This window comes from Atta colombica, unplaced genomic scaffold, assembly GCF_001594045.1.
Source record: "Atta colombica isolate Treedump-2 unplaced genomic scaffold, Acol1.0 scaffold100, whole genome shotgun sequence".
In the NCBI taxonomy this organism is placed as follows: Eukaryota; Metazoa; Arthropoda; class Insecta; order Hymenoptera; family Formicidae; genus Atta; species Atta colombica.
This window is the reverse complement of record NW_017259185.1, coordinates 2,850,296-2,865,053: the sequence shown is the minus strand read 5'-3', so window position 1 is coordinate 2,865,053 and position 14,758 is coordinate 2,850,296. Positions and strand designations below refer to the sequence as shown.

Below are 14,758 nucleotides of genomic sequence, written 5' to 3'. Positions count from 1 at the left end.
GGGTAAACGGGTCTGTCGTATTACTTTCAATGCGTTAATACTTAAAACCTTAAATATCAGAAAACGTAGCAAACTTCATCTTTACAATAAAAATATCAACAATTACATATTGCCATCAATAATAACAATCATATATACGAAGATTATTTGTTGATTTTTTTCCACTCACTGAAAAGCGATATAAAGATACGATGAGTTCGACAAAAATGACACTCTAAATAAATAAAATCTCGCATCCTTATATATTAAAATATATGACCTTATATAATAGATAAAAAATATTAAAGGTATTTTAGCATCATTGTAAGACGACTAATTGTTGTAATACGACAGACCAGCTCGAATTTATATGTTGTGATATAAACAAAATCCACTTCGCATTTAAGCTATAATAGAAATCGTTAAACAAATTTTAATATTTTTAATAAAATTCATCGAGAATATCCTATGAGACATATCCATACATTTGAACGAACTTCTTTCATCTACTTACTCTTTTTAGCTTATTCCTCTCACCTTCATTATCCACCAAGTGTACACGTGCAATAATAATAATAATAATTAAAATAATATAAAATAATAATAATAGCAATTGTACTAATAGTAATAGTAGTAATTGCAGCAGCAGCAGTAGTAGTAGCAGATGATAGTAATATTAATAGTATACAGTTAATAATACAGTTAATAATTGTAAATGTAATAATCGTAGTAATAATAAGTGATATACTAACAAGAACAATAGCAATAATGATAAATTGTAATGATAATAGCTATATTAATAATAATAATAGATATATTAATAAGTAGTAACGGCAAGAGTAATGTAACAATAATAATAGTACAACAAAAGATAGTAGTGACAATAATAGTATAAGTAGTAATATAAATTGAGACAACATAATAGCAATAACAGGCAAATTGACAAATTGTAAAAACAATGGTAATAGTTAAAATGATAATAATATCTTCTTTAGATTATAAAAATATATTACATAAAAAGAAGGGGAATATTGATAAAGAACATAATAAAAATCATAAAAAATTATAAAATTAAAAATAATAAAAAAACACAAAACATTGTAATATTATTACTGCGACTGCTGTTACTACTGTTGTTATTATTATCGCAATTTATTATTAGTATTATTAGAGCTATTATTAAAATTATCATTATTACAATCGCGTTTACTGCAAACACCAACTATTACCACTGCTACTTCTACTCCTACACTACTGTTACAATGCTGCTGACAATAATGATCCTGCTGCTGATGATGCTAATGATCGAAGTGATAATAGCCATCGTGATAATGATGCTTACGATAGAACTCGATTCTTCAGTATTCGTATACAGCACTACTATAGCCGGTCACTCTATTATAACATTAATGTTATGATGTGCTTTTAATAATATAAACACATTAGAAGTTTGTACCGGCAAAATTTCAATGTATTTACATAAAAACACAGAAATGTTTAATTGGTCACATTGGCCAACAAAAATAATAAGTAAGGATACATTGCAATAACATGCCATACGAATACTGGAGAATTAAGTAGTAACATAAATGAGAAGCATTTACTACTGGTTCTTTGAGACTTCACTAGGAAGTTTCATCTTTCCCTTCTTTTTTTTTTTAATATTGTTTACATTGCCCGCTCTACTTGATCAAGGATTCAATTCTTTATAACATGAAAGAAATTGTAACCTCATGTCTAATTCAAGCAATCTGTGGTATCGCCATTATATCGATTTACATTATACTCGTTTCTTAATAACTTTTCTCAAGTTCTTAATATTTCAGAGAAAAGATATTTAGGGTGAAAGGGAGTAATCGCAATCTTTATCCTCTCTCGATATTCTCTAAATTCATTGAAGTGTTAAATTTTTAACAAGTCTATGTATTAAGAACGTCTCTTCCTCTCTAATACATGTTCCTTCACTATTCACACGGACATCACGAATACGACATGAAAAATTCTCAGAGTTCAAAGACAGTGGTCGTCGGTACGACTGGCAGTATATCGTGTTTTTTTTTGTTGAAAGTTAACATCGTATATCAACAGTGCCTAGACTTCGTAAAATCGAGGCATAATGGGCATAGCCACATTTATTTTTGCTGAATAAATCTGGCAACGGTAGACTCCTGTGAATACTACTATTTATTTTCATGGGCTTTATCTTTATAACAAAGCTTTAACTGCAACGAAAGCAGAGAATATACAATTCTTTTCGTACGTTGCGATAGTAGTAGTTTAGATTGCGGTTCGATTGATCCAACATAATCTTTCTAAGCGTGAAAAGGCTCGATATAATCCATATGACTTTTCACGCTTCACAAGCAATACCTTATATACCTAATGATTGAAACTCATCGCAAATGAAGCTAGATCATGATGATTTACGCGATACCTATAAACAACAGTTTCCTATTTCCGTCGCGCGAAGTTTCACCATGACCTCGCATCATCGACAAAATGACCAATATACATGGAGCTTCTCCTTGTCGCAATACATACGGGCGACATAGTCATGTTTAGACCAGACTCATAGATATCATCCTAATCGGTAAGTGATTCCGCTTCTTATTGTTCGAATAAACGGACGACTTTATACCGCAGCTTGTTTCAGTCCTCTCGAATGTGTTACATACGAAATTGCAATAATTGTAACTTTTCTTGGTTGCGCTCTCTTCTTCTTGGTTTTCGACTTTCATGTGATCAAGAAAACGTGCATCGTGCGTCCTAGGACATGCAGTATCGTTTACCGCAGGCTGATCCTGATCTGGGTACAGAGAGATATACATATATATGAATGTATATATATATAAAGTTCGTGTAGATTTCTTTGTCTCACTTCCCACAGATACAACCTCACGAACATGACTCCTTAACGATACAGAACATTTCATTAAACAGCTCGCATTTAAATTCGATTAACATTCCACTCAACGACGGCACATATTTTTCTTGAGTCAAGTATTTAAACATTACACGACAATTTAAATGTGTCACTTTTTTCAAGCTTTTTATAACAGTATCAATCAGCGCTGATTAACTTGTCGCCATTCTTAAATATGTTCATGTATATTCGATATTACTTAATAATGGAAATGCTTAATAAACGTCTTTTCGACTGCACAAAGACGATTAGTTTATGCTGTTAGAACTAAAGAACAGGAAAGGTGTGTACAGACATGTTACCTTTCTAGAAGTTCTTTCTTTCGGTATAGCATGAAAAACTCAGATTTTTAATTACTCTATTTAACTGCTAGTCGATTATATAAGCACGATTTCGTAGATAAACGAATTCTGTTGTGACACTGGCGTACTTTCTTCCGTGAGAAATAGAAAAGCACGTTAGTTTTTGCCCTTATTTTTCGACGAGATTATATCAAAGGTTTAATTAAAGAAAGATGTTTCCACAAAATGGAAGAGCAAGTATGTTCACCCTCACGAATATTCACGTTCACTCGTTTTGTTGATTCACTTCTTCCTTATTGTTATCACTATCTTGTTGATTCACATTGGGTTTGTTATTCCCAGGTTGTGTTCCAGAAGGACCATCATTCATCTTGTCATTGTGGTTGTCAGATTTGTCATTGGAATCCATTTTAACGTTTCCTAGGAAAAACAGATATAGTTTTTAATTATATTTTAATCCCATATAAATTGCTCATATATAACATTAAATATTTTACAAACCTTGTGGTGAATAATATTGTTGCTGCATCTTCATGTTACGCTGCTGCTGTTGTTGCTGATGTAAATTCGGTCTATGACGATTAATTTGAGCTTGTTGTTGCTGTTGTGTTGGCATACAAGCAGGCTGCTGTTGCGTAGGATTATTTGGGTTTGGACCGGGTGCAAACGCTACTGGAGGTCGTTGTATCGGAGGTGGATAACGCTGTTGCGACGGTTGAATACCAGCACGAGGCGGCATACCCATTCCACGTACATTCTGTTGTAAAACCTGTAGATTAATACACAAGATTATACTATCTTATTATTTATGTATAAATCAGATGAAAATAATAAATTTATATCTTTTACATTTTTAATTGTATATTATAAGTTTTATTAATGATAAAAATTTTTATATGTTATCTAAAATAAAAGATTCTTAATTATATATATTGCAATTATATTGTTTTATTTTTTCAATGGTACTTCATAATGCATATATTTATAATGCATAAAATTATTTCTTTTTAAAGCTATTAGACGCTATTTTTCAGAGATATCAAAAGATGCATTTATTTTTGTTTTATTTACTATTTATTCCTTGGAAAAGAAAATAAATTTACATCAAAATAGATATTTTTAAATGGAGTTTAGTATAAAATTGCACATACAAAAAAGAATATAGATAAGATATTTAATTATATCTCAATTTGAAAGATAAATCTAGATAAATCTCCTTAATTTATTTTAAATAAATCTTCAACAAGTTATATATCATATAACATTTTTTTTTTATTATTTAGATTTCTTTGAAGTATTGACATATAACTAAGAATTTTATGTATGCTTTCAATTTGATAAAATACATGCATAATATTTAAATGAGATAACTTCAATGAATAAATGGTACATACGTAGTTATTGTAGCTGCTTACCAGAGCAGACTGACTAACGCCCTGATATTGTTGATATTTATGATGTTGTGTAGGACTCGGCTGTGGTTGCTGCGACGAAGATTGTTGTTTGCAATTTCTTGATTTAGGCGATGGTATTTGAGAAGCTATAATTATAATATTAAATAATGTAATTTAATAAATGATATAAAACTAATAAACTATTTTTATATAATAAAATTGGTAAAAGAAATCATAATTTAGATAAAGCTTTTCATGGTTCAAATTATTTATTTGTTTCGATTATTTTTTAAACTGAAAATGAGCTTACTTGAGCTAAAAACTGATGCAAGTACATCCTGTTGATTTCCTGATGGGCTCTTTAACTGTCTGGGTTGCTCCTGTGGTTGGTGCTTACTAAGAAACGTAGGTGCTGCATTTCCTGGTCCTGGTAAACCACCAGTAGGATTGCGAAATTGTTGAGCTGCCGCAGCTATTTGCAATCCTGAACTAGATAAGAAACTAGGGCCATAGTTCTGTAGACCAACAGGAGTTGCACTACCTGTTGCTAGACTTTGGCTATGTTGACTAAATCCTTGCAAACCATAATGAGTCCCAGTTTGTTGAGTAGCACCACCAGATTGATAAAAGCCTGTTTGTGACCCAGGAAACACATCTGAAAATATATTAAGATATGTTAAGAATACCTCATAAATGCACATATAGCATATATTATATATTGATTCTTTTTATGTAAGTTATAAGATATATCTATTTTTAATAATAATTAGTATAAATTAGATTAATTAAAAAAATATATGCCTGTGTTTTTAATATAGTTACAAATTGATTTGTATAATATTTGTACAATACAATATATCAAATTTACCGGCGGATGTAGCACTATAGTAACTGTTAGATGCTTGTACATTTGGACCAGGTCTTTGCACTAATTGCGAATTGCTCATGTAACTACCACTTACGCCGAGCACTTGATTTGGATCATATGGAATATAAGCCAACTAAAAAAAAGGTTTAGTCAATAAATTATTGGATTTATAAGCATCAAAATACTTATAACATAAAATCATACTTGATTGGGTTGAGGAGCAGATGGGGTCTGGAAATGCGGAGCTTTAGTTCCAATTGCTCCAATAGGTTGAGACGACGGTTTGACACTCGCCGACATTAGAGAATTTGACGATGAACTGATGAGTACCGTATTGGGATTATTACTGAGCTGCTGATTCTGTCCAAATGGTGGAGCAGCTGCCGCGGTCTATTGAGAGAAACAAAAAATTAAACTAGTCCCATTATAAATATCTATACTAAGGTAGAATAATAACATACATTACATTGTAATATACTGTAAATAATTTCGAGGTTTATGTAAAAGGCATTAAAAAACAACTAAAATTTACGTACAAGACGGTATTGGGACAAATTGTTTTGGTACATTTCTGGCGTAGGAGCATTTGGCGCATGAGGTGGTGGCGGTGGTGGTTGCTGCAAATACACATTTTGTTGGCTGAATGAGCTCTGAAGGGACGGAGCGTATGGCGCGTACTGCGTAAACGGTGATCGGCTCTGATCTAATTGGAATGCTCCGTATAAACCACCCGCTTGTGCTGGCAATTGTCCTGAACCTGTATTGAATAATACCGCTGGCGGTGATGGTATGGCCGACATACCACCGTATTGTGCTGCCTGTGAACCAGGATACTGAGGGAATTCCTAAAGACAATAAGAAGAATCCCTCTTAATATTCAGTCCTTTGCATTAATTCTTGAAATAATAAATGATAAGAATGCAACACACCTGATAATTAATATGCGAGGGTTGCCCTGTAGAATTGAACGGAGGTGGACTTAAAGGACCTTGGAGACTAACAGGAGGATGGCCGATGGGGCTTTGACCAGCTCCAATTGGACTTGGCCCAGGTACGGTAGATCCTGGTTGTGTACCACTGCTCCCTGAAGACTGTTGCTGCGGCTTCACCTGCGGGGGAACCAGCTGCGCATCAGGCAAAGAGTCAGCGTCTTCCCACAAGGGACATTGTGTTTCAATATTTAATTGTTATACATATCATGTCAACAGGACATTCTCAGCAAGCATTAGTTTCAAAATGAAAGTCATTTTCAAATCTGTTTTGAAAATCTGGTGAAAATGAATAGGTTTATTACATCGTAGTAACACATATCTTACTTTGTAATCAATAATAGCAAGAAAGGCCATAATAATGACAATGCATAATAATGACAATGGATTGCAGTAAATACAGTAACACTAACATAATGATAAGAATAAAAATAAAGATGATTTCTGTTAAATCAATATGGATTATTGACAAATGGCTGACTGAGTATCCTTTGGCTGAAATATTAGCCACTTACTTCTCTCATTTTCACCACACTTACTAGACAGAATTTTTCAAACACAAAAAAGAAAAATATTTAAAAAGTAATTATAATTATGACAATAACAATCCAAACAAAAGACATTTGAGTGACATGACAATTCTATTGCATGCACACATGACATAATATAAAGAAATATTCGCGAAATGATTTCTCACCTTGCATACGTTCGTAGATGTTGTGATTTCATTTTTTATATTGCTCTGGTTATATTGTTGGTGGGGGCTGTAACTGTCGTCGACGTCGCCGCTTTCAAATGCTTGCGGGAAGCTAGTCGCACTGCTGACAACACTGGTACCATCTTCGTGTTCGACTACAGTTGGCATCGGTGGTGCATTCTCCCAAACTTTCTTCACGGACGCGATTTTCAGATTGAGTTCTGCAGTTGAAGGCGATATCGTACTTTGGCCACCAGTCATGTGTATGGAACGTGCCATGCCCAAACTCTTGCTCTTATCATCCAATTGTGAAAGCTCAGATTCAAAGTTGAAGTCCAATTTCATATCGGCATTGTCTTCGTTTTTATTGAACGATAAAGACATTTGAATGGGTTCCTGATTCTTGTCCTTGATCAAGTCGTTCGGTTTATTGGAAAATGCAACGGAGATAGCTGGTTGCTGATGCTGCTGGACTTGATTTCCTTCTTCTTCTATTTCTGCACGTTTCTCGGCTCGCTGTTGCGTCTTGATATGATTTGAAAACTTGGATTTTACTGCCAGATCCGCAGGTCCGGATGTCTTAGTCGTTTTTGAATAATTTGTATTCTCGAAGATTAAAGTCTGTACGGGAGGTGAAGATACATCGGACACATTCTTTTCTGTTAAAGGCTCCTTCAGATTCTTTCCCGTCTTCTCTCCACTTGGTGAATTTCGTTGACTGCTGTGTCCAGAATTAGCCTCATTACCTTCATGGCTGTGATCATTTTGAGCTGTTAAAGACATCAATTGAATATCTGTAGGAACCGCAGATGGAGAATTCGAGCGCAATTGACTTGTGAAAGGTTTGTCCCAAGCATTGACCGTTGGTGGAGGAGCAGGACTGTTAGAAGAGTCTTTAGTATAGTTATTACCAGAACTATTCAACTTTGTCATATCGCTCGCATCGGTTGCGCATAACTGCTGTTGCTGTTGCTTCACTAGACGTTGGAATCGCGGCGCAAGTCTTGGATTCCGAGAATTTCGATTGTCGTACTGCTTCTGCGGTATATTTGCCGGCTGCGGAATATTCTGGCTAAGTAGAGGTGGTATATTTTGTACCTGCTGCAGAACTTGCTGCGATCCATTTGACTTCGATTTTGAACGATCACGTTCACGCTCCTTCTCTTTATCTCTTTTTACAGGCTTCACTTCTTCCTTCTGATTATGTCTGGACTCTTTCACGTTCTTCTTCGAACGCACTTCTTGGAAACCGTCAGCATCCACTTTATCTTCCGCTGCAACACTTGTAGCGTCCTCGGTACAGCTATTCGTTTCAATTTCCGAATCCACCAACTTCTTATCTTTCGTTTGAGACTTCTTATTAAGATCGTTCAGCGCCTGATTTACCAAATTTGGATCACTCAGCTTAATTTCATCTATACGATTAACCATACTATCTTTGTTATTCGGTTTATTTGCAACCGCGCCACTATTAGTCGAACTTTGACTCCTAGACCTTCCTCCATTCTGTATTTGCGCATTTTGCATCAGAGGCGGTATACCATCAGCGTGATTCTTCTGAGCGCTAAATCCGACATTCTGCAAATTTCGCTTCTCCGCTCCTGGGGCTCGCGATGTCGGATTGGAAGACTTGGGATTTTTCTCTCGTTGCTCTCTAGCATTTGCCAACTGTTCGCTTCTACGGGAATGCACATTCGCGCCGATAGCATTTTGGCTCGCAGATTGAATGGATCGTCCACCAAAATGCTTGTTGCGATTATTACGAGACTCTTTGTGATCATCTATATGCTCCTCGCTATTCTCCGAAGTGGTTTCCCAATCTTCGTTGCCTACGTCCGACTGCGGCTGCTTTGATACAGTGCCACTGCTACCGCGCGAACGAGCCTCGCGATTATCTCTTCCCTAAAACACAATAATGCATTGTCATTAAAAGAGATTCTAAATCTTTTATACAAGGTTGAAGATTATGAATAAAATAGTATGAGATGATTACTCCTTTTAAAACTTATATTTCAAAAAGAGTGATAATAAAAGTATTTAATATTAATTTCGAATCTTTTGATTTGCTAATGTCTTGTTCTTTGAAATTTTTTATTTCTTTAAATTAATAGAGAATGGAAATAAAATATATATAACAAAAGAACATTCTATATATTTGTATAGCATAAAAAAAATGTAATTATATGTACGTACCCTCCTGCTTCCACTACGAGTCCTCTTAGAACGTGATTCCTCCTTTCGCATTTGCGCTTTTTGGGTCGGGACGTTGGTAACTTGATTCGCGTGATTCGCTTCTTGCTTGTTACCAGACTGTTGAGCTTGTTGACTCGGAGACTTATTACGTCTACCTGTGATACCTGCTGTAAGTGCCTGTTGCTTCGCGATTATCTTGTCATCGGTAGACTCAACTGGCGCAGATTGTAAGAGACCCGTCTCTTTCTCTGAAGTTGGGGTCGGTGGATTTTGCCGTCCGGTAGTTTGTTGTTGATGTTTCTCGTCCGCATTACGCTCCGATGAGAACGGACTCTTACTGGACGGCGGTCCGTAGCCTTCCATACGACTACCCGTGGCCGTATTCCGGATACGGAAACCGCCTCTGCCGCGTCGAGATGGTTCGCCTGACGGTGCGAAAGCCTCGTGACTAGGCTTACCGTCATACGTTCTTTTCTCGCTGCGTGTCTGAGAATACTCCGTGCCTCGCTTGTCGTCCCGTCTCGATACCTCGCGATTGCGTTCCTCCTTCTCGACCTTCTGAGATGGTTTCGGAGAACGAGCCGATCGCTTATCCTCTTTTCCAGACTCGGTGGAGCCGGATATCTCGTCAGCGCTGTTCTCAGAATCGGTGTGTCCGTACGAACCACTCTTAGCAGACATCCCGGCTTTACCGGCAGGTCGTGGTCCGCCTCTTCGCCCTCTAGATTCTGGGCCACGCCAACCGCGAGTATAAACGCTGAAAGTTCCTCCCCACTGACGTCCACCTCGGGATTCCCGAATTCTAGAACTGGAGCCACTGCTACTCGTTCTATTGCGTGTATTCTTTTCTCTCTTTTCGTCTTTAGCTTGCTCTTTGGCATCCTCGGTAACAGTTTCTTCCCTCTTTTCCAAAGCAGGCTTATCCAATGTTGTCTGTTTAATTTCATCAGTCTCCTTGCCATCTTTAGCAGTTTCTGTCAATTTCTCCTCTTCTTTTTCGAATGTCGGTGATATCGCATCAGCCCATGCCTTCGGCGAATTATCACCCCTCTCAATCTGTCTGCTTTCCGGAGTACGTTCCGTTTTTCTATTCCATACATCCGTATCCTTTTTCGCTTCAGTGGAAATTTCCTTCGGCTGTTCCTTCTTCTCTTGAAGATCAGAACTACCTCTCTTCAATTGAGTCAAACTGCGTTTCTCGTTCTTCAATTCATCTGCTTCGATCTTCTCTTTAGTAACTGGACCTGGCGGTTGTCTTCTATCTCTTTCCCTTTCCCTAGTTTCTTCATGATACAAATCTCGTTTCTTCTCTTCGTAATCTGACACTTCGTTCACCCAGGAACTGCAATCCCGTAATTTATGCAGTTCATCATCACGCAAAGACGTTTTCGATTCTCTGGAGGTGCGACTGTCACGCGAATCCGGTCTCTGAGGACGTTCATTACGCTCTTCCTTCGGTGCATCGCGACGACTTTCGAGTTGTCTGTCTTGTACCACGTTGCGTTCTTCACGCCACTCTGGATTCTCAGAGCGTTCCCTTTGTTCGCGTTCTCGCTCATCAAAAGAATCCTATATAATAAAAAATATGTATAAAATAAGCAAATTAATATAAGTATTGATTAAATACTTGTGTCATAAAAATTGATTTCGTATTTTTACCTTCGAATAATTATCGTAATCCTTCTTGTCTTTGTCGCGCACATCTCTCACGTCTCGAGCATCACGACTGGTAGGACGAGAATCTTTGACATCGCGACCGTCTCGAATGTCACGAGTATCACGACTGTCGCGGATATCTCTCGAGTCCAGATTCTCCTTTGCATCTCGTTCTTTATCATCAAAATGTCTTTCACGTTCCCAAGAATCACGAGGATGTCTGTCATCGTATTCATAGTCTCTGAAATTACGGCTGTATTCGTCGTAATAGCCACCTGGCTTGCGGCTATCGTAGGATCGATGCGAAGAATGTCGATAGCGATCGTCTCTCGACGGTGGTGCATTACCGCGATGATCTCGAGACGGGGGTCGTTCATCATCCAATGGTGCCGAAGCATCCGAATCGGTTCTATTACGACGTTGTGATGGCATGGGTTGCTTCATACCACTATCTACTAATACAAGTTCCACTTAATAATTATAATGCACTTTTTAATTTTAAAAATAAATAACGAAAAAATAAGTCTTAAAATAATGTATGGAAATATTATGTTAAAGATTTATTTTAGCCAAGTTAAAAATTCGCATTTTACTTATTTATACTTTCATTCACTAATTATAAAAATTTTTACATCTATTAACTTTATTTCATCGTGCTGGAAACAAAATAGTAAAGACTTTTAATAATTATTTTCATTAAGATATATAAGAAATTAAGTTTTAATACAGAAGTGATCCTTAAAAACTTACTCAGTGAATTATAATTGTGAAGCCATCTACTGGGATCGTATTGTTGGGCAAACGGAACAGACTGGGAAGCAGGTCTTTCTGCATTCGGTGAAATTCGGTTGAAATTCGCACTACTTCTCTCTGCCTGCTGCTTTTGAAATCTAGGCGGTAAATTATTCTGAAAGTGTCGAGAGAACGCCGGTTGCTCACGATCTCTTGAGTCTCTCTGATCACGATCGCGATCACGTTCTCTTTCACGTTCGCTACGCACTGTGTCCTGTTGTCGTAAGAAATTCTGTCGATCGCTCTGACGAAAGTCCGTCAATCCTTGATCTCTACCTTCTCTCAAATTGTCGCGAGACTCACGTACAGATGTGATGATTTTCTCATCTTTCCCTTCGGATGAAGTGCGGGACCGTTCTCTACTCTCTCGCTCTCTATTCTCCTTCTCCCTCTCCCATTCGGGTATAGGAAGAGGTACAGGCGGAATGCTGATCAAACTTTTAGACTCGCCAGACTGTGCACGTTCCTCATCCTTATGCTTCGCTTGTTTCTCTTTCAGCTTTTGTTCTAAATCCTGTAATTTCTTAGCTGCTGCTTGCTTCGTCGATTCTTGGAAACGTTTTTCCTCTTCTTCTTTGCGTAATCGTGCACGTTCGACAACAGACGCTACCTCAACCTTGATTCTACGTCGTTCATTCCATGTCTCGTCGTCTTCAACACCTGTTTATAATAAAGATAAAAGCATGACTGAAATTAATATACTTTTTATTTTAATATTTTAATTATTTACCTCTCAAAGCATGTACAGAATGCAATTGTGACTGACTGGCATAGCCACCACTTGCGCCATTCGATCCACGATAATCACGATTCATAGGTTGAGTCCAAGGACGATGCGGCGGATCACGAAGTTCCTTTGAATCACGATTATCTCGAGTTTTCTCCTTTTCCTCTGTAATATTGTTGTCATCGCCCTTTTTCTCCTTGATATCTTTTTTCTCATCATTTTTCGATGGTTCTGATTCAGCTTCATCGTCGCTAAAGGCCAATTTTTGGTTATAATCAATATCATCGTGCGCAGCCCATCCTGCGTCACGGGAAATATCATCCATACGAGTAAGATCTTCTTCTTTAATGATGGGTCTAGTCAAAATTTCTTCCTCACCCATACGCTCACGTTGAGGAGGTGGAAATCGATCCAAAGGATGATTAAATCTAGGTCGGGGACTGTTGGATCCAGAATTTGATGAAAATTGTGAAGAAAATCCACCAGGAAAATTTGATCTATACATCTAAAAAGATCACATATTACATTTAATTACGCAAGTTAAAAAAAACCTATGATAAGACTTTCGAAATTGTGATAATGAACTTACAAATGGTGGGATAAGACCCCGATAATGATGCAGGTTTGGCCCAATCTGATGAGAACCGGAAGAAGGCGCAGAACCTTGATTATTTATGGAATTATGCTGGCCTGCCGGGCCCGCGACCATGTTGGGCGATTGGCCCAAGTTCTGCCGCCCTCCACCGGGTCCCTCCTGGGTGTGTCCTCCTGAAACAGGTATATTTAAAGGGAGGCCCTGGCCCGCCGGAGTATTCCCATTTCCGGGACCAGCTGATGTTACTGGCACTGCGCCACTTGCCGTACGACTTCCGCCTTGAATCCAACTTCCTTCGGCTATAAAGATTCAGTAGTAAATGAATAATTTGTATACTTTTAAATCAGATGATTTTACAATTAAAGTAAAGGAAACTTACTCTGTGGACGCAGGCTTGGCCCTGGACCATATTGCGCATTTAACTCTCGATTCGATGGCTGTTGATTTCCCGGTACCCCACCTACATAATTTATTTATTATATTAGAAGTAAAAATAAATAAATAATACATTGTATTCCGATGTCTCTAGTACAAAACATATTTAACTAACGAAAAAAAAGATAAATATTTAGTGAGATAAGATAAACAAGATACATGCTCACACGTGATTATTTCATAAATTGTGCATAAAACTTTCCCACGTATATATAACAACATGCTTTATAGAGATAATATCATGATATAACAAAGAACTGAATAATACAAATAAAGCACAGAAGATAAAGTGCTAGATTATTCAGAAAATAAATTAATATCTAATTTCTTCTAAAATGAAAATAAACCACATGAGTTGATAAAACATGTAATTTCATCTTATATTATATAAAGTATATCATTATTTTAATTACAATATATATATATAGACATAAATAGTCATTAGAATTGTTTTATATATTATGCTTTATATACATATTATTTCTTATAAAATAATCAAAATATTTAAATTTATATATTTCTTTGCATATATTGTAATATCAAAATAACTAGAAATTTATAATTATTCTGTGACACATAGAATGATTTTATATCATGAATGTATTTAAGATCGATTCAAACAACAATAAAAAATTTCAAATTTTATCTTTATGTTAAATACATTTTCTCATATAAATCTTATTAATTATAATAATCTTGTTACAATCATACTTAATCATATTTAACGATGTCTGGTATATAGTGTAAATGTATGTTTAAATCATTTGTTCTATATATAAACGCATATATAAACTTATTTACAAGAGAAGTATTAAGTAATATGAGTATTTTGCATAATAGAATGTCATAGTATAATGCATGGTGCACTCTTGAAAATGTGAAGAAATTGGAGTTAAATAATCCAAATTATTGAGAAAGATTCACTGAATTAAAAGGGCAAGGAGTACATGTTTCTTAACATTATGTACCAATCTCGATTCTATATACATATTTTATATACATCTTATATTTTTCTAAATTTGATTATAAAAATAGTAAAATGTAAAAAATGATGTGCGAGATTCGGTACATATTGTGGTGTCATCTAATTTTCTACTTAACGTACATAATGATGCAGATCAACATTTAGAGTCAAGTCAATCCTTTACACTATTATTTAAATTATAACATAATCAATGTGTATATACATACATATATATATATATATA

General features: G+C 36.1%; 1 protein-coding gene across 10 annotated transcripts in view; it reads right to left on the bottom strand.

The window, feature by feature from the left end:
• Positions 1 to 1,529: 1,529 nt before the first annotated feature.
• LOC108685682 (protein PRRC2C) overlaps positions 1,530 to 14,758 on the bottom strand; it is an 18,253-nt gene continuing 5,024 nt past the window's right edge. For 3 of the 10 annotated variants that reach the window (XM_018190589.1, XM_018190607.1, XM_018190641.1), the window contains 15 exons: positions 13,495 to 13,575; positions 13,110 to 13,414; positions 12,524 to 13,025; positions 11,752 to 12,453; positions 11,005 to 11,456; positions 9,346 to 10,914; positions 7,153 to 9,054; positions 6,396 to 6,590; positions 6,003 to 6,311; positions 5,671 to 5,856; positions 5,467 to 5,599; positions 4,909 to 5,253; positions 4,599 to 4,744; positions 3,706 to 3,973; positions 1,530 to 3,624 (listed from right to left, as the gene is read on the bottom strand). In XM_018190589.1, the coding sequence (XP_018046078.1) occupies positions 3,470 to 3,624; positions 3,706 to 3,973; positions 4,599 to 4,744; positions 4,909 to 5,253; positions 5,467 to 5,599; positions 5,671 to 5,856; positions 6,003 to 6,311; positions 6,396 to 6,590; positions 7,153 to 9,054; positions 9,346 to 10,914; positions 11,005 to 11,456; positions 11,752 to 12,453; positions 12,524 to 13,025; positions 13,110 to 13,414; positions 13,495 to 13,575 (7,250 nt within the window). In that variant the 3' untranslated portion in view covers positions 1,530 to 3,469. The remainder of the gene's footprint in view (positions 3,625 to 3,705; positions 3,974 to 4,598; positions 4,745 to 4,908; positions 5,254 to 5,466; positions 5,600 to 5,670; positions 5,857 to 6,002; positions 6,312 to 6,395; positions 6,591 to 7,152; positions 9,055 to 9,345; positions 10,915 to 11,004; positions 11,457 to 11,751; positions 12,454 to 12,523; positions 13,026 to 13,109; positions 13,415 to 13,494; positions 13,576 to 14,758) is intronic. The other 7 variants (XM_018190633.1, XM_018190668.1, XM_018190597.1 and 4 more) reach the window with 5 other exon arrangements.